The sequence below is a fragment of the Bos taurus genome, chromosome 7, assembly GCF_002263795.3.
Source record: "Bos taurus isolate L1 Dominette 01449 registration number 42190680 breed Hereford chromosome 7, ARS-UCD2.0, whole genome shotgun sequence".
NCBI lineage: Eukaryota > Metazoa > Chordata > Mammalia > Artiodactyla > Bovidae > Bos > Bos taurus.
Genome location: NC_037334.1, coordinates 39,200,710 through 39,224,485, shown reverse-complemented (window position 1 = coordinate 39,224,485; position 23,776 = coordinate 39,200,710). Strand labels below are relative to the sequence as shown.

Genomic DNA, 23,776 nt, shown 5'->3' with positions numbered 1-23,776 from the left:
ATTTCATTTCGTTTTATTGGAGTGTGGCTGCTTCAAAGCAGAAGAACTTAGCTGTTCTCCACTAACTCATTAACAGTCTGCTTCACCTTTTGCTAGTTTCCTAGGATTTTATTTTTAAAATGTAATTCTATTTTATCTTGCAGGGGATGGTGCAAAGTATGACTTATTTTTCCCCACAGTTCTGTCTGGTTATCCCAGAACTGCTTATAAAATAATCCTGCCTTCCCTTCTCATTTTGGAAGCCCATTACCATAATACCAAGGTTTTTCTTCAAAATGAAGTCTATTTCTAGTTCTTCATTCTTCCCACTGAGGTATAGTTTTATTTTTACACCAATGTCATATTGTTTGGGGCTTCCCAGGTGGCTCAGTGGGTAAAGAATCCACCTGTAATGCAAGAGACACAGGAAATGCGGGTTTGATCCCTGGTCAGGAAGATCCCCTGGAGGAGGACATGGCAACCCACTCCAGTATTCTTGCCTGGAGAATCCCATGGACAGAGGAGCCTGGTGGGGTCATAAAGAGTTTGAAGAGACTGAGCATGCACTCACCCTTGCATATTGTTTTACTCACTACTTTGAAATCGGGATTAAACACTGCTCACACACACACACACAAACACAATGTTATTGAGAAAGCGGATCACTGGTTGCCTGAGGGTGGAGCAGAAGGATAGAGGGACGGGGAGGGGGGCAGTGGAATTTGGGAGGATGATGAAACCATATTGTATCTTGGCTTAGGGCTGGTTGTACAATTCTGTATTGTCAAAACATTGAATTTTTCTCTATATAAATTATACTTTTAAAATGGCAGGGAGCAGGGAGACCACTACACAAAAAGCACACCAGATAAATCTTTAGGAAGAAAGAAAGGTTGGTCCTTGGCAGAACAAGCCTTGGAATTCTGTCCTGAAAACACAGTCTTCCATGCCTCCCAGAGTGTGTCCAGGAACGCCAGGCTAGAAAAAGATGAACCATCCCCTGATAGCTGATGGGATAGGGGGCAACAGCAGGTGGGATCGCCACTGCCTGCTCTCTGCAGAACCTGGGAGCATCAGTGCTCAGCCTATGGAGCTCAAGTTGCCTGCTCAGGCCCTGTTCTTCCTTCCACCCTTCAGGTGGCTCCCAACCAGTCTCCTGTTTCTCCCTGTCCCTGCCCTTCCTTGCAAAGCTTTGGTTCAGGCCAGAAGCAGCTGTGTCATTTGCAGGCCCCAGAACAAAATGAAAATGTGACGCCCCTTGTTCAAACATCATTAAGTCCCAGATTGTGACAGTAGAGCACTGCGCCAAGCCTAGGGCCCTTCTGAGTGTGAGGCCTTGGTGACTGCACAGGTCATACACACACAAAGTTGGTCCCAATTCTGGCCCTGTCCCTTGGCTGCCTGAGGGATCCACCCACAGTCACAGGACGTGAAGTTCTGTGCCAGCTTGCCGGGCTGCCCAGTATCTGTCTTGCCTCCTCTCATCCCTTTCCAGACAAGACCCTCTGCAGACCTGCCCCACACTTCCCCATGATGAAATCCAGGCCCACCGTGGAATGCCCTCATCCCACCCTACTCCACAGGAAATATCCTACCCCACCCGCAGCAACTTCTCCTCCTCAGGGAAGCTTGCCTCTGTTAAAGAAAAAAGAAAAAAAAATTGCCATGACGTGTGTTAGAGTGGTAAGGAAGACTTTATTCAGTGGAGGCTACTGGAATGGGATTTTATGTAAGGGTCAGAGAGTGGCCTCAATTCCAAATACAAGGAAAAGTATATTTCATGGCCAAGGTGCAGGGTGGAGGTCAGTGGATGAAAAATTACTAAGAGGAAACCTCAGGGGGCAGGGGGAACTGGCTAAATGACTGCAGAGAATTCTCAATGAAGGCAGGCCAGAGTGGCCAGACATAATGTGGGAGATGCTGCAGGTGGAGGAACCAGATTAGAATACGGAGGGTGTTCAGACATAGAAGATGGGAGACTCTGGCTAACCTAACTTAGCAGGATTCTTGCTAGAACTGGCTGCACAAGGAAGCACACAGTCAGAAGGTGCAGTCAGAAAGCTTGGAAGTGCCTGCCCAGAGTTTGGTCAACCTTTGTCCCCTCGCCCCACCCCACCACCTGGAGTGATAAGTGAGCCAGTTCTCCTCTGAACTCCTGTCGTTCAAACTTCACCTCTCATAACATATTTCACTTTTTGTTTTTACTGCATTATTTCATATTTTTTGTTTTTTTCTACAAGAAATAGCACGTTATTTTTTTCTGAACCCAATATAGACGGCTAAGCCCCCACCTACTAGAATGGTGGATTATTGCAATCTGAATAGTCACTGTAGGGTCTATACCCTCTTTGGGAAATGTTTCCCTAATACCCACAGCCAACCAGTTTCAAAGAAATCTACTCTCAGTCCCCCAGATGGACTCCCTCTGCCTTCTGCGTGCTCTGCTGGCTTGCTCACCACTGTGCAGGTGCCTTTGCTGTCCCCACCTCTGAAATGCTGGCACTCTTCTGGCCCAGTCACTACTATGGACCCGTATGTGTTGTCTCTTTCCCTCACCCGCTGGAAAGGACCACAGGGGCAAAGGCCTTGACCACCTCAGCTTCCTCCCCGAAGGAGGCACTCAATGCTTCACTGTGCAGTGAATGGTGGTGCTTGGCACAGACCTGGTTTGACCAGGTGGCACAAAAGGTGAATGAACGCTTGGCATTTGAGCCTTTGCCACCTCCCCCTACCACCTCTAGCTTGAACCCATGCCAGTCAGGGAAGGGGTCTAGTCTCTCGACTCCAAAGCCACCCCCCCCCACATTGCTTTCTGGGCTGGAACCACAGCAGGCTCTGGGGATGAAAACAGAAGATGTGGCCCTGCTCCAGCCATGTCCACAGCCCAGTGGAAAACAGAGGCAAACTGACCATTCCAAAGGAACAGACAGAGCTGGTGGAGGGAAACAGGGGCTGCGGGCATAGGGAGCAAGGAATTGCCTGGACAGGGTGTGAGTTCAGGGAAGGCTTCCCTAAGGAGGGAAAATCTGAGCATCATGGTCGGGGGGAGTCTGCCTGGAGAACAAGGGCCCAGAGGGCTGTTGGGATTAGGAGGGGTACCACCATCAGTGACCCTGGAGGCAAGACTGTCAGAAGCCTCAAGTGATAGGCTAAGGGACCCAAGGAGCCACTGGAGGACACACACTATCGAGTTGAGAACAAGAGGGACCAAAGGCAGGGAGACAAGTGCAGGGAGCTAGTCTCAGTTCTGGAAAGAATCAGCTCTTGGGCCTAGTCTGCTGGGGGAGGGGGTCGGAGGACAGCTGGGGTGCTGAGAGATCCACTGGGGGCAGGATGGAGGGGCTGCCCCAAGGTGTAACCACTACAGTGGCACCTGTGATCAGCTGGCCCCAGAGCTGCCCAGCCGGCTTGGGGACAGGGAACTGGTTTTCCTGGCAGCGATGAGCTAACAGGATCTGGTTCCCTCTGAGACGCCCCAGCTTCAGCTCTCTTGCGCCCTCCCCCTACATTTGGGCCTGGCCTTGGTTTCTGGCACAGCTGCCAAGTTTTGGTACCGCCCACCCACTCCCTGCTGGCTGTACTGGCCGGCCCAGCTCCCTAATTGCTGGGTGGGGAGCTCTTCTGCAGAGCTGGGACACCAAAAAGTAGACCCCAGCCACTGTGGACCACATGGGTATCCAGCCTGACCAGCTCCAGCCCATGGGGTGAGCCAGGCTTCAGGCTAGCACTGAGCTCTGGAGGGCCCTTCGAGGAACCATTGACCCAGAAAGCTTGATTGGGTGGGGTGTGTAAAATGAGTATCAAGGCCTGTGAAGAATAGACCTGCCTAACCCAGGTGTCCCTACTTTCCCTTCCCAGGCAGAGGACCTGGCTCAGGGCTGAGCCCAGATAGCTCTCAGCAAGGCCCAGGGATCTGACCTGGCTACAAGCTCTAGTCAAGCCTGGCCAGGACTAAAAGGGGCTGAGAAGGGTGGGAAAGAATGGAACAGAGGGAGGAGCCCCAACCCAGAAGGCCCAAACACACCCCCTTAGACACACCCACCACCCACAGCACATCTCTACTGTTCACACCTGCCATTCACACAGACATAAACACATTATCCCCACGGCAGACAACATACACACCCCACTCTCCTCCCTAAAAGGGCGGAGCCCACTGGCTTACACTCCACAGCTGCGTCCATCCCCTGCACACCACTCCACCATCAGGGCCCACCTGAGGGGGCTGCCGGGTGTGGCCAGGGAAGGAGCAGAGCACAGCCAAAGGGAGCAAACTGGGAGTGTCTGCGGAGATCAGAGGTGGCCCCTGCCCCACCAGGCAACCTGGGAGGGAGACATCTGTGTATTGATTCCCCTGCAGCAGGAAGCACATCTCATCTGACCCTGAGCCCCCAGACCCTGACAGCCTAATGCAGCACCAGGCAGAGAGGAAGTGCTCCACGTGTGGCAGCAGATACACTAACGCATCCGTAAGGACTCCCAGCTTCACAGCAAGGGCTAGGGAGATGCCACTTGCACAGCCCGACTGGTTCTGTGCTCTAGGTAACCCACCAGGAGGGAGCAAGGGTCCAGAGAGGATGCGAGTGGGTTTTAGGGGCCAAGGACCAGCAAGCCTTGGCTAAGAGCAAAGATCAGGCAATGCAGGGCCAGGCACAGGGGTGCTTCCTCCCAGGACAGAGCTTTCCAGAATACAAATCAGATCACACTCCTGCCCAATACCCCATGGCCCCCCATGCCTACGGGGAAATGTCCACATTCTCTGCTGCAGTTCCAGCTCTTTATCGAGCTTTCTCTGCCTTATTTCCTGCATCTTTCCAGGCCCTCATCCCAATGGAGATAGGGGTACACAAGCCAGAGAGAAAGGTGGGAGGCAAGTTCTGGGAGGGGCAGACTACTGGAGGCTTAAGGCTCTCCAGCAGAAGCTGTTTTAGGCTGGCCCCACATCCAGCCTGGCCTGGGACCCAGGAGCCCAGACTTTTTACCAAGAGGACATTTCATATTCTAGCAATGCCTTGATTGTCTTGCCCCTTTGTTTTCTTGGGTTCCCTGGCATTGTTCCCTATTAAAATCTCACTGATGCTAAAGAAAGGAATTTCAGCTCACATAGCAGCTAAGAAACTTTGTGGTGCCAGAGCAAGGATTCCTCCACTCCCCAACGTGCCTGTCCAGCAGCTGCACACAGAGGTGCAGGGTACACCCTGCCTGCCGATCATGGACATGGTGGAGCTACAGTCCAGGCCAACACCCTCAAACCGGACCCTCCACAGTCCTCTGCACTCAGGCCAGGGACAGGCCTGACGTTATCACCTGGTAATTCCTCATAGAAAATGTGATTTTATTCTGGGGAGGCCAAAGTTCCCATTCCAGCCTCCCCTCCTCACACTGGCCCTTTTTGCTTCACAGGGCTCTTCACTTCCAAACCTCCTTTCCTGGGTCACACCTACTCCAGGGCTGGGCTTTGCCTGGAGACTCCTCAGCCAGGGGGGACCTTGCCCTGGCTCCTCCTGCTACTGGTACCCCATCCAGCCCACAACCCCACTGGATCCCTCCTCTCGGCCAGCCTCTCCATCCCTGGCTGGTCTCAGCAGCTTCCACCCCAGACCAATGTACGGAAGGGGCTGGCCATCTCAGGGTGGGCTTATCCAAGCCATCTTCTGACAGTGCTTCTGCTGTCAGCTTGCTCCAAGGGCCTCAGATCTTGGAGGACTCAAGCCGAGGGCTCCAGGGCGCGGGGGGCTCCCGCAGCACCCGCAGCTCCTGTTCCAACACCTGGTTGCGGCGATACATGTCCATGTAGCCGCCCTGGATCTCCCGCTGGTAGCGCAGCACCCGCTCCTTTTCCTCCTGCCACGTCCGCCGCTCCTGCTCAAAGCGCAGCGCCTGCTCCTGGCCTCGGAGCCGCTCCTGCAGGAGCTCGGCCCGCAACTGCTCAGCCCCATCTCTGGCCTCACCGCCTCCCGCCTCCCCCAGCAGCCCCCTGCTCTTGCAGTCATCGGTCTCACAGCTGCCTGGGGCCTCCTCCCGAGGGGCCTGCTCCTGCAGGCTCCGCACGGCCTCTCGCAGCCGGGCCAGCTCTGCATCCTGGGCCTGGGCTTGTGCCCGGCTGCCCCGAAGTTGTGTCTTCAGGCTGAAGATCTCAGCTAGCTTCTGAGCCAGTTCCGCCTGGGCTTCCCGCAGCTGCTGCTTCAGGAGGCTGATCTCTGCTGTTTTCTGGCACACCTGAAGGGGGACAGGGACGGGCAAGAGCCAAGGAAAGAAGGGTAAGGGGGGGACCGGTCGGAGGGCAGGCAGAGGATGGCACGACAGCAGTGGGGGCAGGAGTCTCTGAATGTTTGGTCTCTTACCTCCCAGCGGGCTTCCTCCTCTGCTCGCGCACTAGGATCGGTCTCTGGGAGGCTGCCTGGTGGCCGGGGCTCCGGGACCAGGCCCTGCTGTGCTCGCAGCTCCTTGCGCAGGCGCCGCTGATCCTGCTGGGCCATGAACAGCTGCAGCTGGAGGTTGCGCTCACTACGCTCGGCCTTCTGGGTAACCTCGTGCAGTCGCTCCAGGTAGAGGCGCTTCAGCTCAGCCAGCCACAGACGCTGGCGCTCTTCCAGCACCTGCCCAGGGGAAAGAGCACTTGCCATGGCCCAAGATCCACACATCGCCCTGCCCCCCTGGATACCAACTGCCTGCACTTGTATGGCTGGCCCGCTTCTCCAACGCTCCAGCTGCTTCTGATATCCTCTGTCTCAACACCACAGGGTCCAGGGTGCAATGCTTTGGGCACACATGTGCCCCAACCCAGGATGTATCCTCTGGTGGTGAAGTGTCCCCAGCACGCAGCGCTCCCAGGGAGTCTCCCTCCCTCACAACTTCCTGCAAGGGCCACCAATCCCCATGTCATGTGGGGCTTGGGGAAAGAAGCAAACTCATCTCTCTCTTCCTTACCCTCGTATACCTGGAGCCTTGCAGGAGAGCTGGCGGGCGACCCTCTGTCTGCCCTGTACGCTAATGCCAGGGGACAGAACAGGTGGCCCAGGCAACAGCTGCTCTCACCTGTGTGAAGGGATTGGCGCCATCCTCCTCACCCAGGCTCCTCTTGAGCTCCTCACAGGTGTCCGGCACCACAGTCCCCATGTCCTCGGCGGCAGGGCAGGAGAATTCGTAGGGGGGCGGTGGTTCGGGCAGGCAGTTCAGCAGAGCCAGTGGCCCAACCTCCTTGGAACCCCGTGAGGCCCGGTCCAGGGAGCCCCCAAGATGGTTAATGTGGCCCAGGGAGGAGCTGAACGGGCCGGGGCCAGTGCTGGGACTGCGACCAAAGCTGCCCCCGCTGGAGGAATCAGACAGACTGGGCTCGGGCTCAGGGCCACCCTCATCCAGGCTGAGGGCATGCAGCAGCTGGGCACGGGCCTGGGCCTGGCTGGCCCGGGGCCCGGGGCTCAGGGGCGGGTGGCAGGCCAGCGTGTGCAGGCTGCCATTGCTGCGCCACAGCTTCTGGCCCTTGTGGGCCGCCAGGCTCTGCATGGACAGGAAGCCTTTCCCGGTGCCCGAGGCCGGCTTGAATACTGATGGGCGAATGCGACACTGCCAGAAAGAGAGGCCAGGGATGAGGCTCTGGGCTGACTGCTCTCTGGTGCTCCCTCCCGAAACCCCTGGGAATCCCCTTTGAGAACAAGGGTACATGTCACCAGGCCAGCCCACAGCAAGACTTCCATGTCCTATCCCAGCCTCGGGGTCTTCAAGGAGAGCCCCCCTCCCCACCCTGCCACAGTAGGGAGGGGAGGAGCCGAGGCACACCTTGTCAAAACGCCCCCGTTCAGGCAGCGAGGTCTTGCTGAAGTCACCAGCCCGAGGGTGTTCCTGGTAGTAGAGGGTGGCATAGTCGGCAGGCTCATTCCGAGGGGCCCGCTTGGTGGTCTTGCCATCCTTCTTGGGAAGGTGCAGGTAGCTGAGGAGCTCGCGCTGGCCCAAGCCTTTCCGGAGGAGCCCATCAGGCTGGCGGGAGCCCCGAGATCCTGCGAGTGCCGCCCGTAGCTCTTCAGGGGAAAAGTCCTGCCGTTCCAACAGGCTGCCCACGCTGCCCATGGCAATGCCAGCAGGGCCTGGGGCTGTGGCCATGAAGTTTCACCAGGGCACAGGCGGCTGCTTCTGGGGGTTGGGAGGCTCCATCAGGGGCAGGTACGCATTTGCTGCCCAACTCCCCAGATGCCCTAGAAGCAGGTGCTTGATCTCTGTGTCAGCTCCCCCACCCCAGCCCACCCAGGAGTGGCCGATGTGGGTTCCAGAGAGAATCCGGAACAGGACTCCTAGAGAAAGTAGGAGAAGTCCCAAGGCTACCTGTCTAGTGCCCTAGTTCTGACGAGGGGCCAGTGTGTGACTGGGGTCACAGGGGGACCAGGACCTGAAGCAGCAGGATAGGGGCCCCTCCCAGGACTGGGCTGGCAGAATCCATCTCTGACTCTAACTTTGTTCATTCTCCTGCCAGGTACCCAACGTGGTGGGTGGGCGGAGGGCACAGGGCACCAAGACCAGTGGCCTCAGAAGCTCCAATCCTTCTTCTTCCCTTGGGAGGGGGAAAAAAACTTCATTCAACCCCTCTTCCTGCAGAGGTTCAGAGTTTTCCCAAGGGAAGCGCCTGGCACGGGTGGGGCTAGGGGCTCCAGCAGGACGGATACAAACAGGAAGGGCCCAGGGGACGGAAGGATGGCAGGAACAATGGCCACAGTTTCCGGAACAGGTGTTCATGTTGGAGCAGTGGTAGGAGGCAGGGAGACGGGGCAGCCAGAGCCCCTGCCAGCCCCTCTAATATGCTGCCACTTCAAAGCCCACTGCCAGGCATCAGGGCCCCAGTCCTGACCCAATGTATGGAACCAATCAGTGTGTGGACCCTGGCTTCCCCATCTGGATGATGACTATGTCAACTCTTATCACTCATGGATGCTGGGAGGACTGGCTAAGATTAGAGGATAGAATGCCCAGTCCAGGGCCTGGCCCACAGCCAGCGTCAACACGGGCTAGCTGAAGCTGAGCTTAGTTGGTAGACACACTAACACCACCAGGGAGTGCCCAAGTGACGGGGCTATGGATTGCCTCCCACCTGTGCTGGGACCACACTGTGGAAGGCAGGACCTATCCCCAGTGCCCCGCTGGATCCCCTGTGTCCATCCCAGTCCTTGGCACACAGTAAGCGCTCAGAAAGGAGTTGGCAAATGAACGAATGCCACCTTCTCTGCCTGTGTGCTATGCTTAGTCACTCAGTCATGTCCGACTCTTTGCGACCCCATGGACTGTAGCCTCCAGGCTCCTTTGTCCCAGGATTCTTCAGCCAAGACTATTGGAGTGGGTTGTCATGCCCTCCTCCAGGGAATCTTCCCAACCCAGGGATCGTACCGGGGTCTCCTGAATTGCAGGCGGATTCTTTACCATCTGAGCCACCAGGGAAGCCCAAGAATACTGGAGTGGGTATCCTCTCCAGAGGATCTTCCCGACCCAGGAATCGAACCAGGGTCTCCTGCATTGCAGATGGATTCTTTACCAGCTGAGCTACCAGAGAAGCCCCTTTCTCTGCTTCCTACCCAGCTATTCCCATTCCTGAACAGACACCCAGCAGGCACAATGCAGCTACAAGTCCGATGTGCCCCACCCCAACTGCCCCAATCCAATATGCTTCCGGGACACAGACTCCCACACCAAACAATGGTTAGGAGGTTCCATCTTCCTCAACCATTTCCAGGTTTTGTGTTTATAGAAGACAAAGCTCTCTGTGAGGAGGGAGGGAGATGGGTGGAAGGCACGGCCCTGCCCCTACACCCTGCGGTCCTCAACCTTACCCTGGGCAAAAGAAACCTTCCCAAGCTTCCCTTTCCAGTCCCCAGACAGCTCAACCTCTTTGGGGGTGCCACAAGCCACACAAGGTTAGGGGAGTCATCCAGATAAGGGATGACAGGTGCTGGGCACCTACAGTGATGCAGCCCTGCGTAGGGGTCTCACAGAGTCCTGGCACATGGTTAACTGTCTGTGTTTTTTAGGTAAGGGCAATGGGGCTCCAAAAGGTGAAGTGGCCTGCCCAAGGTCACAGAGCTGGTCAGAGTGAGATGCTGGCCTGTGATTACAGTACAATGACTCGAAATGTCTAGTGGGAACCAACAATGTCACCCACAACCCAAGAGTTGGAATCGAAGCATCCTGCCTCCCACTCTGACACCCCTTCACCATGACAAGCCCACCAAGCAACAGACAAGCCCACCGAACTCCTGTCACTGCTTCTTGGGGAGGTAGACAGCAGAGAATCTGGTCTCCAGCCCACCCTTACATTATCTCTCCATGGGACACCTCCCTTGACCATGCCTCAGTTTCCCCCAAATGGGAAAGACTCTACTTTTTTCTGCTTTCCTATTGGGTTGCCGGTGACAGCCAGCACAGGGACAGGGAGGTGAAAGGGCTCCTGAGCTGCAAGCCTGGTGAGAGCCTGGGGGCAGGGATGGTGGCAAGGGGAGCTAAACATGCCCACTCAATCCCAAACACACACTGCTTCACGTTCCCCTGGCCACAGCCTCATTTCCTGTCTCAGGGAGCAATAATCAACACCCCATACCCTCCACAAAGGGTCCCAGGTCCAGGGGAGAAGCAGTCATGGGCCAAAACACGCACACCACACACATACTGCAGTCCAGTCAGCGCCACCAGTGGCCCAGAAGCTTCTCTGTGAGAGGACGCAGCGAGGCTCACACACACTCAAGGTCATCCGCACTGCACTGAGCACCTTCCACACACAAATACCCAGCTGTCCTTCCTAGCCCCGAGGCTGCTAGATGGAGGCGAGTGTGTGAGTGTGTGTGTGTGTGTGTGTGTGTGTGTGTGTGTGTGTGTGTATGTGTGTGTGGCAAAGGAGGGCATGGGATCAGCTTTTCTTCACACTTGAGTTGAGCAATTTGAACTAATTCCGGAGCTACATGGAGGGGCAGCAACAGCCCTTCCCTTTGTCTTTATCTAAGGCCCCCACTCTCCCCCCTCCTCTCTCCACCCCTCCTAGATAATTTCTCAGGCTGTATTATTAGCTCCTCCCCCTTGGGCCAAGGGCCCTGGCTTTCAGGAGGCTCTACCCTGCTCAGGTCTCAATCTGGGGATGGTCCTTTTTCCTAAAAGACTCCATCCACCTCCCCTGCCTTCCCCACATCCCCCAATACACACATTCCTTCCCGTTGCTTGGAAGCCCAGGGACTGGCCCAGGGCAGCTGTGCAGGAGAGGATGTGGAGGGGGAGGAGGGAGGGAGAGACAGCAAGTGCCTTGCAGCCCCACTGGGGAAAACAGGGCCTCCTCCTCCAAGTGCCTGGGCTTCTCTACCCAGAATTCATGACGTGCCTGGGGCCCAGAGCTCTGCACAGAGCAGAACCTCACAGCCACCACCCCACTGCTCTGCCAGCAAGCTTTCAGCTAGTCACATAGGCCCTATTCTGCACAGGCCTAGTTGGTCCCAACAAGGTCCCTTTACTCCTGTTTCCACCTTCCCCTCCATCTACTCCAAGATCAGACAGCCTGGACACTGGGAGCATCTCTCTAGACCAACTCTTGGTGGAGACTGGAGAATGGGGCTGGGATACGGTCCTGGCCACGAAGCAGAAAAAGACAGGACACTCAGGGAGGCATCCTGGTGTCCTTTAGTGGGTGCCTCGTTGGGTCAGCCTGATGCTGGGCCTGGCACATGCTCACAACACACATGGGAGAGGAAGAGTGTCATCCCCTACTTCCGAGGAGAAAACTGAGGCCCAGGAGGTAAAATAAGGTGCCTAAGGTCATGTTCAGCTGCACAGGAAAAAGTCCATAGGCTCTCTACATTTAGAAGCCTGCCCTGACCCCACTGTGCATCTCCTCTGGAGTGTGCCCAAAGCACTAGGGTAGGAAGCTCCCAGTCTGGCCTTGACTGCCTTTAGCCCCTCGTGAGTCCTAGCCCCAGGGAGGGTCCCACCACCTGCTGGAGGATCAGCTTTGCTGAGGGGAGTGACTGCAGCTGCCCCTGAGGAATGAGACTGGAATGTCCCAGCTCCAAAAGAGGGGGCAGTGGGTAAGAGGGGCCCAGGGAGGAGATGGGAGAGGCTGGCATTCTGTAGCCCCATTTCAACTCATGAAGAGGCAGAGTCCTGCTGGAGTGGTTCTTAGTATCACTAAGTCACTTGCGCTCTACAGTTTTTATCAGCCCTTTCATTTCATCATCTGATCTCCGAGACAGCAAACAGTAGTTGCACTTACCCCATCCTACAGCTAGGTAAACTGAAGTCCAAAAAGAAGTGAGCTGCCTGTGATTCCACATGACCAGCAATCCCAACTCCCCAGGCAAGACCCCCTCTTCTGCCCCAGGCTGTCCCAGCCAGGGGTTACCAGCTGCCCTCCCTGGGCTCCCACACTGCTGTGGATTATGTCTGCTCAGCTCCCCACACCTGCTTCTCCCAAGGGTACCTGCAACCAGGTTGGTTTGGATCCCAGTCCCCTCAGCCTGGAATATCCACTGCCTGCCCCTGGGTCAGGTAGAAATAGTGGAAACACCGCTGCATGGGCACTGTGAGCCCTGGAAGCTGCTAGTTCCATAGGCGGTGGCCTGAGCAGACTGGCCGCACTCATTCAGTCTGGCACATACACACCCACACACAGCCAGTCGGCAGGAGAGGAGCCCTGCCCAGGAGGGCTCTGGGAGGAAGCAGATCACCGGTTCCAGGACGGCCTCCTGCCTCTCTCCTTCCCTGGGCCGTTCAGGGACAGAGCACCACGGCCGCGGGACAGGCTGAGCCCCCGGTGCAAGCCAGGAGAGACCCGGTCTGCTCGTGGAGGCGGGAGGGGAGGCGGGGCGGCGGGCGGGGTGGGGGGGGGGGGGGGGGAGGGATTGCCGCGTCGGAGATGACAGGTCCCGGTCCTTTTTTCCGGACGCAGTCACGGCCCCGATTTCCGCCCGGCTCCAGACGGGCCCTCACTTTGGCCGAAGGTTGTGGCCAGACTGGGATGGTGCTCAGGATCTGGGAGCGTCCGCTCTTCACGGGACCCCTGACAGCAAGCTATATACAGGGCTCATATAGTGGAGGAAGGTGGTATCCCGGAGGGGGCAGGAGAGGGCAGGAAGCCGTCTCTTAGGGAAGGTGGAGGTTGGCATCTCCACGGAAGGATGTGGCAGAGGCGAGGGCTCCCCCAGAACTGGGGGAGGTCCCCAAGCTACCTGAGGGTTGGGAGGGGATGTCTCTCCCAGGCTTCTAAGACTTACCCCGAACGGATGGGCTGTGGGCACGGAAGCCGAGGTCAGACTCCCGAGCCAAGGGCACCTGCCCCACCCCAGTGGTGGTTCAGGGGTCCCAGGAACTCCTCCAAGGAAAGCACGTTTTGCATGGGTTAAGGCGAACGTAACCTGTCGCCTGCCCTTTCAGCACAGCTTCCCTGCCCGCGGACGGTCCCCGATCCCGCACCTCGGTGCTTCGATGTCTGGAAGTAAGGGGTAGCTGGGCGCACACCTCACCTTGCCACCCCTGCCCACTTCTCAGACGGGAACCTCGCCCGCGTAGGGCTGGGGGCTTGGCCAAGGTCGCCGGGAAAGCTAGACCTTGGCGGCGGCCAGCCCCACCCCCCGAGTCCAGCCCCGGGCCGCGGCTCCAGCCCCACGGTGCGCCCTACTCACCATCCTGGCGCCCATCCGCACCCCTCGCGCGCTGCAGCTCCCTTGCGCGCGGATTTGAACCCTTCCTCCAGGGCGCCAGCTCCGGCCGAGACTGCGAACCAGGCTGGAGCGGCCAGGCGACAGGCGCCGGGAAAACGCGGGCGGGCGGGCTCCGGAGCCGGATTGGCGAGGGAGGAACGCGTTCGGCCGCGCTCGCTATCCTGCCCCAGAGGCGGAGGGAAAACCCGGCCTGACTCACTGGCGCGCGGCCGACCCACAGCCCGGCCCGGGCCCCCGGATGTGGGGGGCGGGGACGGGGGCCACCCCCGCCCACCGCGTGCCAACCTGAGCCCCGCCCGGGCTCGCGACTCCAGCCTAGGCTAGCCCGCCGAGACGTCGCGAGGCGGTGGCGCCCGAGCCCCCTGCCGGTTGCGCTCTGTGCGGCGGACGCCCAGGCGCGCGGGCTCGGACCCGGGCCGGTCTACAACACGAAGTGCGGCCTATGCTCCCAGAGGGCGTCCAGCCCGCCCCGCTCCTCCGCCGCCTCCTCCTCTTCTAGCCTAGCCCGTCTGTCTCGGTTTCCAGAACTCGACAGCTTCCGAAGAGGCGCATTCCGTCCATCATCTCCCTGATTCTTGCCGCCTCCCCTTAGGTAAGCAGCATTATTCCCTGGCGAGGCTGAGCAAAGTAGTACTCCGAGAGGTGTGGAGAGATTTGCCCAAGATCTCGGGCTCCTTAGCAGTTGAATTGGGCGCTATGTTTTTGTGGGAGTTTTTGATACCAAAGACTTATAAGGGGAGCAAATTCAGATCAGTTCAGTCGCTCAGTCGTGTCCGACTCTTTGCGACCCCATGGGCTGCAGCATGCCGGGCTTCCTTGTCCATCACCAACTCCCCGAGCTTACTCAAACTCATGTCCATCGAGTCGGTGATGCCATCCAACCATCTCATCCTCTGTCGTCCCCTTCTCCTCCCACCTTCAATCTTTCCAAGCATCAGGGTCTTTTCTAGTGAGTCAGTTCTTCTCATCGGGTGGCCAAAGTATGGGGAGTTTCAGCTGCAGCGTCCGTCCTTCCAAGGAATATTCAAGATTAATTTCCTTTACGATAGACTGGTTGGATCTCCTTGCAGTCCAGGGGACTGTCAAGAGTCTTCTCCAATAACACAGTTCAGAAGCATCAATGCTTCCCCGCTGAGCTTTCTTTATAGCCCGACTCTCACATCCATACATGAAAAAACTATAGCTTTGACTAGACGGATCTTTGTTGGCAAAGTGATGTCTCTGTTTTTTAATATGCTGTCTAGATTGATCATAGCTTTCCTTCCAAGGAGCAAGCATCTTTTAATTTCATGGCTACAGTCACTGTCTGCAGATGTCTTCAGGGGCCAGGCAAATAGTGTGAGTCAGACTGGCAGGTGTAAGACATAGAAGAGATGGAAACGGAGACAGAGATGGACACCTATAGGCATTCAGATTCAAATATGAAAACACCACATCTTCCAAAAAAGGTTATAAATATATAGTGAGGTATGATCCAGCAATTCCACTCCTAGATATATACTCTGAAGAATTGAAAACAGGAATTCAAACAGACACTAGTGCATGGGTGTTTGTGGCAAGACTAGCCACAATAGCCCAAAGCTGGAAACAACCCAATTGCCCATCGACAGATAAATGAACACACAAAATGTGGTATGTCCATAGATGGAATATTATTCAACCATAAAAGGACAATTTGGATGATCCGCCAGTTTTGCCGAACCAGACACTAAAGACTGCATGTGGTATAATTCCACTTATATGAAGCAGATAAATCCAGCAGAAGGAAGATTAGGTCTAGATGCTGTGGGGAGGGAAGAATGAAGAGTGACTGCTTGATGGTGTAAAATGGATTGATTCCTGCCATATCAGTAAATAAGGGTGTCAGCGATTTCAAGGCCTCCAAAAGTGAATTTCTGAGCTTGGAGGGGCCCAAAAGGGAGAACAGTGCCTGCAATCCAGCAGCTGTCAGCTGCCATCATTCCCTATGTCACTCCCAGCAGTGGACAAGGAACTAAGGATGTAAAAAAAAAAACCAAGAAGCAAGATGCTGACCCCAGATAGCTGAGATGTGTATGAAAGGAAAGATTTCAGTGAGCCCAGAGCTTGCATCTTCCTATACATAGAAAAGGGCTAGATTCTTTAACTTGAGATATCTAGTTTTCCTTAATTAACAATAATCTTTGATGTTAAGGCTACCTGCTCCCTTTATTGCAAACTTCTGTATAACCTGACTCCTTCCCCTGCCTCCTTGGAACAGTTCTTTCAAGGTTACTTGAGATGCCGTCCTCTGGGCTTGAAGTCCTAAACATTCCCACCGAATAAAACAACTTTCCACTTTCAGGTTATGACTATATTTTTTAAGTCGACAATGGATGTGGGGTTTCCTTTTGCAATGAGGAAAATGTTTCGGAAACACATAGAAATGGTGGTTGCACAATTTAAAATGGTTTGTTTTATATGATGTGAATTTTACCTCGATTAAAAAAAAGAGAGACATCAGGACTTCCCTGGTGGCACAGTGGATAAGAATCTGCCTGCCAATGCAGGGGACATGAATTCGATCCCTGGTTTGGAAAGATTCCACATGCCACGGAGCAGCTAACCCCCCATACCATAACTACTGAGTCTGGGCTCTTAGAGCCCACACGTTAAAACTCCTGAGCCCATGTGCTGCAAGAGCCTGTGTTCCGCAACGAGAGAAGCCACCGTAATGAGAAGCCATCCTACCGCAGCTAGAGAGTAGCCCCCGCTCCCCACAATTAAAGAAAGCCCGCGCAAAGCAACGAAGACCCAGTGCAGCCAAAAATAAATAAACAAACAAACAAAAAGACATCATGTTACCCTTGAATCAGATTTGGCCCACAGGCCACCAGTTTGCAACCCCTGTCTTCCATGCTGTCCTTGCTGCTGCTGCTGCTGCTAAGTCACTTCAGTCGTGTCCGACTCTGTGTGACCCCAAAGACGGCAGCCCACCAGGCTCCCCCGTCCCTGGGATTCTCCAGGCAAGAACACTGGAGTGGGTTGCCATTTCCTTCTCCAATGCATGAAAGTGAAAAGTGAAAGTGAAGTCACTCAGTTGTGTCCGACTCTCAGTGACCCCATGGACTGCAGCCTTCCACGCTCCTCCATTCATGGGATTTTCCAGGCAAGAGTGGGATGCCATTGCCTTCTCCGATGCTGTCCTTACCAGTGTTCTAACAATGGAAGTACTAGAATTCAGAGGACTTGTCTAATTAAGAAAACTCATTAATAAGTATTTGGGGTATCAGCTCTTGGGGAGCCCCTAGTCTGATAGCGTTACATATGAAGCTTTAGCACAAGTACACACTTTACCTTTGGGGGGACCTGAAAGAAGGCCTCGTTGGGAAGTGGCTTTTGAGATGGTACTTGAAGGATGGAAGGCATTTCCGTGGAGGAAAGTGCTTATGATGGAACGAGAGCCTATGGCTGGAGAAAGCAGGCATGGTCGGTGAAGGCAGAGCCTTCATCTTACTAGTGAACCCAGAAAGCTTACTAGTGAACCCAGAGCCCTGGGGTAAGAAAGGTCAGTGGGAGGGACGGAGCACAGGTGGCACATTTGAGCAGACTCAGAAAGGCCAGATGACGGGAGCCTCGGAGGTGTTGAGAGAGGGGAGTGGGAGGACCAAGCTGGGCTTCGGGGAAAGTACACAGGCCTTGTGAAGTGATTGAGGAAGGCAGGATGGATTAGAGGAGTGTTAGGGAATAGAAACAGGGCTACGGAGGGAAAGGGCAGTGAGGAGAGGAAGAGAGGAAGGATATTCATGAGATGGTCTGAGAGAATTGACTTGTCTTGGCGAGAAATTCCGTGAGGAGGAGAGGGAAGGGATCAATGGTAAGTGACTAATCCAAAGTCTTCTGACCACCCCCCTAACCCCCAGTCTGTTTTTTCCCAGCCAGAGGGAGGTAGGAGGGGAAGGGTGTTCAATATCTTAGAACATCCCAGGAGGAAGGAAAGAAATCAGATGATATTCTAGAGCCCAGAGATATAAAAACAGATCAGGGAGGAGAGAGGGGCCAGAGAGTGGCCCCTCTGAATGGAATACCAAGGAAGTGGTTGCAACCAGAGACAACAGCTGGTGGTGGGAGGCTGGCGGACCCTTGGCTGCTGGGCACCACGATGCGGAGTGCAGTGGATTGGGGCAGGAGTAGAGAACAGCCTGACTCCATCTCTCAAGCAGAGTTGTCATGAACAGAAACAGAGCTCAGGTCTGTGGCCCCCTCTAGCCTGGACCGGGCTACTGGTCCCAATCTCCTGCACAGGCTCTGGTCTCTATACTGCTAAGAGCACCCCATCACTTCCCCTCAGAAGTTGAGGACCTGGCCTGGCAGATGTTCCTTCCTACCTGGCTTTTTGGAGCCCTTTGATTATGTCCATGTCACCTGGATGGGGAGTGCGAGGCTGAGGGGACCAGCTGCCTTCAGCACTAATCCAGAAATTGCCTTCTCCTTCTCCTCCACATCCATTCACCCTCACATCTTCCCATGCATATTCAGAAGCTTAATAGTTGTTGAGTTGCTAAGTCATGTGCAACTCTTTGCAAGCCTACGGACTGCAGCATGCCAGGCTTCCCTGTCCTTCACCATCTCCTGGAGTTTGCTCAAATTCATGTCCACTGAATTGGTGATGCTATCTAACATTATCATGCCCTCTTGTCCTTTTGCCTTCAGTCTTTCCCACCGTCAGGGTCTTTTCCAGTGAGTTGGCTCTCAGCATCAGGTGGCCAAAATATTGGGGCTTCAGATTCAGCATCAGTCCTTCCAATGAATATTCAGGGTTGATTTCCTTTAGGATTGACTGGTTTGATCTCATTGCTGTCCAAGGGACTCCCAAGGGACTTCTCCAGCACTACAGTTCTAAAGCATCAGTTCTTCGGTGCTCAGTCGAACTCTCACATCTGTACATGACTACTGGGAAAACCATAGCATTGACTATATGGACTTTTGTTGGCAAAATGATGTCTTTGCTTTTTAATATACTGTCTAGGTTTGTCATAGCTTTCCTTCCGAGGAGCAAACATCTTTTAATTTCATGGCTGCAGTCACCATCCGCGGGGATTTTGAAGCACAAGAAAATGAAATCTGTCACTGCTTCTACTTTTCCCCCTTCTATTTGCCATGAAATGATGGGACCAGATGCCATGATCTTAGTTTTTGAGTTTCAAGCCAGCTTTTTCACTCTCTTTCACCCTCATCAAGAGGCTCTTTAGTTTCTCTTCACGTTCTGCCGTTAAAGTAGTATTATCTTCATATCTGAGGTAGTTGATATTTTTCCCAGAAACCTTGTTCTGTCTTTTTCTCCCAGCAGTCTTGATTCCAGATTGTGATTCATCCAGCTTGGCATTTCGTGTGATGTACTCTGCATAGAAGTTAAATAAGCAGGGTGTCAGTATACAATCTTGTCATACCCCTTTCCCCATTTTAAACCAGTCAGTTTTTCCATGTCCAGTCCTAACTGTTACTTCTTGACTTGCATACAAGTTTCTCAGGAGACAAGTAAGGTAGTCTGGTATTCCTATCTCTTTAAGAATTTTCCAGAGTTTGTTGTGATCCATACAATGAAAGGCTTTCGCATAGTTAATGAAGCAGAAGTAGATTTTTGGGGGGGAATTCCTTTGCTTTTTCTATGAGCCAGTGGATGTTGGCAATTTGATCTTTGGTTCCTCTGTCTTTTCTAAACCCAGCTTGTACATCTGGAAGTTCTTGGTTCACGTACTACTGAAGTCTAGCTTGAAGGATTTTGAACATAACCTTACTAACGTGGGAAATGAACGCAATTGTCTAGTAGTTTGAACGTTCTTTGGTACTACCCTTCTTTGGGATTGGAATTAAAACTGACATTTTCCAGTTCTGTGGCCACTGCTGAGTTTTCCAAATTTGCTGACGTATTGAGTACAGCACGTTAACAGCATCATCTTTTAGGATTTTAACTAACTCACCTGGAATTCCATCACTTCCACTAGCTTTGCTTGTAGTAATGCTTTCTAAGACCCACTTGACTTCACACTCCAGGATGTCAGGCTCTAGGTGAGTGACCACACCATCATGGGTATCCTGGACATTAAGACCTTTTTTATATAGTTTTTCTGTGTATTCTTGCCACCTTTTCTACCACTGTTAGGTCCTTACCGTTTCTGTCCTTTATCATGCCTATCCTTGCATGAAATATTCCTGTCATCTCTCCAATTTTCTTGAAGAGATTTCCAGTCTTTCCCATTCTATTGTTTTCCTCTACTTCTTTGCACTGTTCATTGAAGAAGGCCTTCTTCCCTTAGGGCATTAACCAGAGAGCATGACACTGAACCCTTTGGGTGACCTCAGTCCAGCCACCTCTGATGGAAAAACTAAGGTCCAGAGAAGGCACGTGACTTACTCCCCCAAAATATGTTTCAGAGCTAGTTCCTGAGCTGGACATGAAAGCTGGAAGTCTAGCCACCTAACAGTTCAACTAGTCTCCTTCCCTCCATGCAGGCTGCCTCTTATTCTTACCTCTGTCGCCTTGGCCTTTAACCTCTGATCTACCTTTCTGAGGTCTTTAAGAAGGTGGGCTGGCAAAGTGTTATTTCATTCCAAGTGAATGAAATACAAGATAATACAATGAAATCCAAGAAAATACACCTTGGGGTATTATCTACTCTAATAAGTAAATTAGGATGAATTATAATTCATTATTCCTGAATTATATATTCATTATAAGATAGCAGATCCTTATAGATTAATATACTTCATTTCTATAATTTTTAATGGTTTTGGAAACTGAAAAATAGTTAAAATATTTTCCTTTTAAATATATTAGAATTAATATTAGCAATAGTGTATTCACTGTATAAAGCTTTCATTCCTTGGTGGCTCAGATGGTAAAGAATCTGCCTGCAATGAGGGAGACCCAGGTTCAATCCCTGGGTCAGGAAAATCCCCTGGAGAAGGAAATGACAAACCACTCCAGTATTCTTGTCTGGAAAATTTGATGGACAGAGGAGCCTGGTGGGCTACAATCCATGGGATCACAAAGAATCAGACACGACTGAGTGACTAACACTTTCTATAAAGTAATGGACTGTTTCTGTTATATTTGTATTATAAAAAAGCAAATCAACTTAATTTTGACTATTGTTTAATAGTCAAATGTAATTTTATTATTTATTTAATATTTGGCTGTGCTAGGTCTCTGCTGTGGCATGTGAGATCTAGTTCCCTGACCAGGGATCAAACCCGGCCCCCTTGTTTTGGGAGTGCAAAGTCTTAGCCCTTGGATCACTAGGGAAGTCCCTAGGCATGGATTCTTAAAAACAGTTATCTCAGTTTCTCATATAAAGCTTCCTGAAAATTACCTCATAAAAACTTAGACATGGAGGGCTTCCCTGGTGGCTCAGTGGTAAAGAATTCGCCTGCCAGTGCAGGAGATATGGGTTTGATCCCTGATCCAGGAAGATCCCACGTGCTGCAGAGCAACAAAGCCCATGCACCACACTACTGAGCCTGTGCTGTAGCGCCCAGGAACTGCAGCTGCTGAGCACAGGCACCACAACTACTGCAGCCCACATATTCTAGAGCCCGTGCTCCACAACAGGAGAAGACCCTGCAGTGAGAACTCTGTGCACCATCTGGAGCAGCCCCTGCTCCCTACAACTAGAGAAAATCCCATGTAGCAACGAAGACCCAGCAGAGTCAAAAATAAAAATAAATAAAATTATAAAATAATTTAGACAAGGATATGTTGGAAAATCTGAGGATACTGATTCTTCAAAAGTAGGGAATATAATAATATAGCCCCAAATTACATGAAGCAAAAATGCATATAATTGAACTGAGAAATAGAAAGTTGAATAATAGTTGGAGATTTCAATACCCCACTTTCCATAGTGGATAAAACAGCTAGTCAGAAGATAACAAGAAAATATAAGACTTGAACAATACTATAACCCAAGCATTCTAAACCTAACATTCCAACCAAAAGCAGAAGAAGGTGTCTTTCTCAAGTGCACATTGAGTATTCTCCAGGATAGGCCATGTGCTAGGCCATACGACAAGCCTCAATAAGTTTAAAAGGACTGAAATCATACAAGTTATGTTCTCTGGCAATGGAATGAAATTAGATATCAACAACAAAATTAATTTGGGAAATACACAAATATGTGCAAATTAAGCAGTACACTTCTATGTAATCAATGGGTCAAAGAAGAATCACAAAGGAAATCAGAATATACGTTGAGATGAATTAAAATGACAAAAGTTTATTGGATGCAGCTAAAACAGTACTTAGAGGGAAATTTATAGCTATAAATATTATTTGACTGTAAAAAGGAATGGAGTACTGATATCTATTACAACATGAATAAATGTTAAAACCACTAAGCTGAGTGAAAGAGACCAGTCTCAAAAGGCCGCATATTATATGATTCCATTTATATAAAATGTCTAGAATAGGCAAATCAATGGAAAGTTGATTAATGGTTTCCTAGGGCTGGGAGTTTGGGAGAAATGGGCAGTTACTGCTAACAGTCATGAGGTTTCTTTTTTTGATGATGAAAATATTCTAAAATTGATTGAGGTGACAACCCCACTAGAAATCACTAAATTATACATTTAAATGAATTAATTAAATGGTATGTGAGTTATATTTCAGTAAAGCTATACTTCAAAAACAAGTTAAATTTGAAAGTTGAAAATATCCTTGAAATACAGCACAAAAGTGAAATTCTTTTTGTTAATTTGATGTTCTTCTGTATTTTAACCTAACTGGGGTCACCTTCAGTTTTGTAAAATATTCTACTCATTGTGTTTGCCTTTCCACCTTCTTTCTCCTGTACATTCCATGGATTATCACATTCTCAGACACAACAACCACCACATTTAGTCAAATTTGTGTATCATAGAGTTGATGTGGCTTCAATAATAAACAATAAATGCCAGCAGCCTCAGCAAATGAAACAAAAAAAAAAAAAAGGGAGGGCTGAGCAGAAACCAGGCCTCTGTCCCCCTCCACATGCTTACCTGGACAGCATGGGAGAGGCCAGACTGGGCAGGGCTGGGGGTTGAATGCAGTGAACTTTGCTCACTCTCCTGGGCTCACCAGGCAGACACCCTTGCCTGGGCACCTGCCCCCAGATTTGGCATCCCTGTGGAGTTGACTCAGAAGCTACACACTGCCCAGATGCCAAGGGGCGAGGCACTGAGGGCCTGGGGCCAGGGGAATGGAAAGAAGCTCCCTGGATGCACCCGCTTCCTGAATTGGCTGGCCTTGGACAATTTCATTTCTTTCTCTACACCTTGGTTTTCTTATCTCAAAAGGGGGATCATTATTTGGCTGGGAGGATTAAATGAAGTATCATCTGTGAAGCATGTGCCCACCACCGTATCTGGCAAATAATAGGCATCCGTAAATGTCAGTTTGTCCTTTTCCTACTCCTTACGGGGAAAGTTTATCAGAAGGTCAAAATGCTTGCCACAGAGTCTGTCTTGAGGCGGCTGGACTCCCACCTAGCGTGCACTCATGTTGTCTTGGGTCATTTTCTCTGGGCTGGGTGGTACATGCATCCATGCTACTTCCAAGTGAAACCCTGGAGCCACCCATGGAGACCTGGGGTTTTTGCTTTCTCTCTGGCTGCCACCTCTGCCCTCATCACTTTTCTCCTTGATTGTTGAATCAGCCTACTTGGGCTCCCTGCTGCCTACCCTTGGCCTTTGCCCACTCTGCCCGGGAGGGCACTTTCCAGCCTACGCATTCTGTCTCTACCATCCTCTTTTTGAGAGATGGCATCCCATCTTCAGGACTAGTCCCATAGCTCCTCCAGGCCCAGCTCTGGCCCCTGCCTCCCCCACCTCTGCCCTGGGGACTGCGTCCGTGTCCTCGTCTGTGTTTGTTGTTGGGAGAATCCACTTAAGGCACCCACCATGCCCATGGCCCCTCCTCTTACCCCCAAGGCAAAACTGCTCCCCCATTCTCTGCCACTGGGGCAGCACTTGATGCAGTGCATTGGCGCCTGTGGTTCATTTGGCTGGAGGCATCTGATGAGTTCTGAGCCCCTAGTCCACATCCCCTGGTGCCTCCCCAAACCTGATGGTTGACTGTGCTCAGCTCCAACCCACCACCTGCAAAAAAAGCCTCTTCATGACTGCTT

At 52.4% G+C, this 23,776-nt stretch overlaps 1 protein-coding gene and 1 long non-coding RNA gene across 5 annotated transcripts in view; one reads left to right on the top strand and one right to left on the bottom strand.

The window, feature by feature from the left end:
* Positions 1-1,649: 1,649 nt before the first annotated feature.
* N4BP3 (NEDD4 binding protein 3) lies at positions 1,650-13,707 on the bottom strand. Of its 3 annotated transcripts, none has more exons than XM_005209176.5 (5): positions 13,617-13,707; positions 7,759-8,109; positions 7,018-7,545; positions 6,324-6,578; positions 1,650-6,198 (listed from the first exon to the last, which is right to left on the bottom strand). In XM_005209176.5, exons 2-5 carry the CDS (start codon positions 8,077-8,079, stop codon positions 5,671-5,673), a joined length of 1,632 nt encoding a protein of 543 aa, XP_005209233.1. In that variant the 5' UTR covers positions 8,080-8,109; positions 13,617-13,707; the 3' UTR covers positions 1,650-5,670. The 3 variants fall into 3 exon arrangements, with proteins under 3 accessions (XP_005209233.1, XP_005209234.1, NP_001192671.1); XM_005209177.5 differs by having other exon boundaries at positions 7,759-8,106; positions 13,617-13,706; NM_001205742.1 differs by lacking the exon at positions 13,617-13,707 and having other exon boundaries at positions 5,295-6,198; positions 7,759-8,079.
* Positions 13,708-13,987: 280 nt separating this feature from the next.
* LOC107132625 (uncharacterized) overlaps positions 13,988-23,776 on the top strand; it is a 75,109-nt gene continuing 65,320 nt past the window's right edge. For both annotated transcript variants that reach the window (XR_001500647.3, XR_009495236.1), the window contains exon 1: positions 13,988-14,247. This is a non-coding gene — a long non-coding RNA (uncharacterized lncRNA). The remainder of the gene's footprint in view (positions 14,248-23,776) is intronic.

Excerpts from the sequence above, each read along its gene's own strand:
- N4BP3 (XM_005209176.5), bottom strand. The coding sequence starts at position 8,079 with ATGGCCACAGCCCCAGGCCCTGCTGGCATTGCCATGGGCAGCGTGGGC. Across the intron at positions 7,546-7,758 it reads AACGGGGGCGTTTTGACAAG|TGTCGCATTCGCCCATCAGT; the intron begins GTGTGCCTCGGC and ends TCTTTCTGGCAG. Across the intron at positions 6,199-6,323 it reads AGGAGGAAGCCCGCTGGGAG|GTGTGCCAGAAAACAGCAGA; the intron begins GTAAGAGACCAA and ends GTCCCCCTTCAG.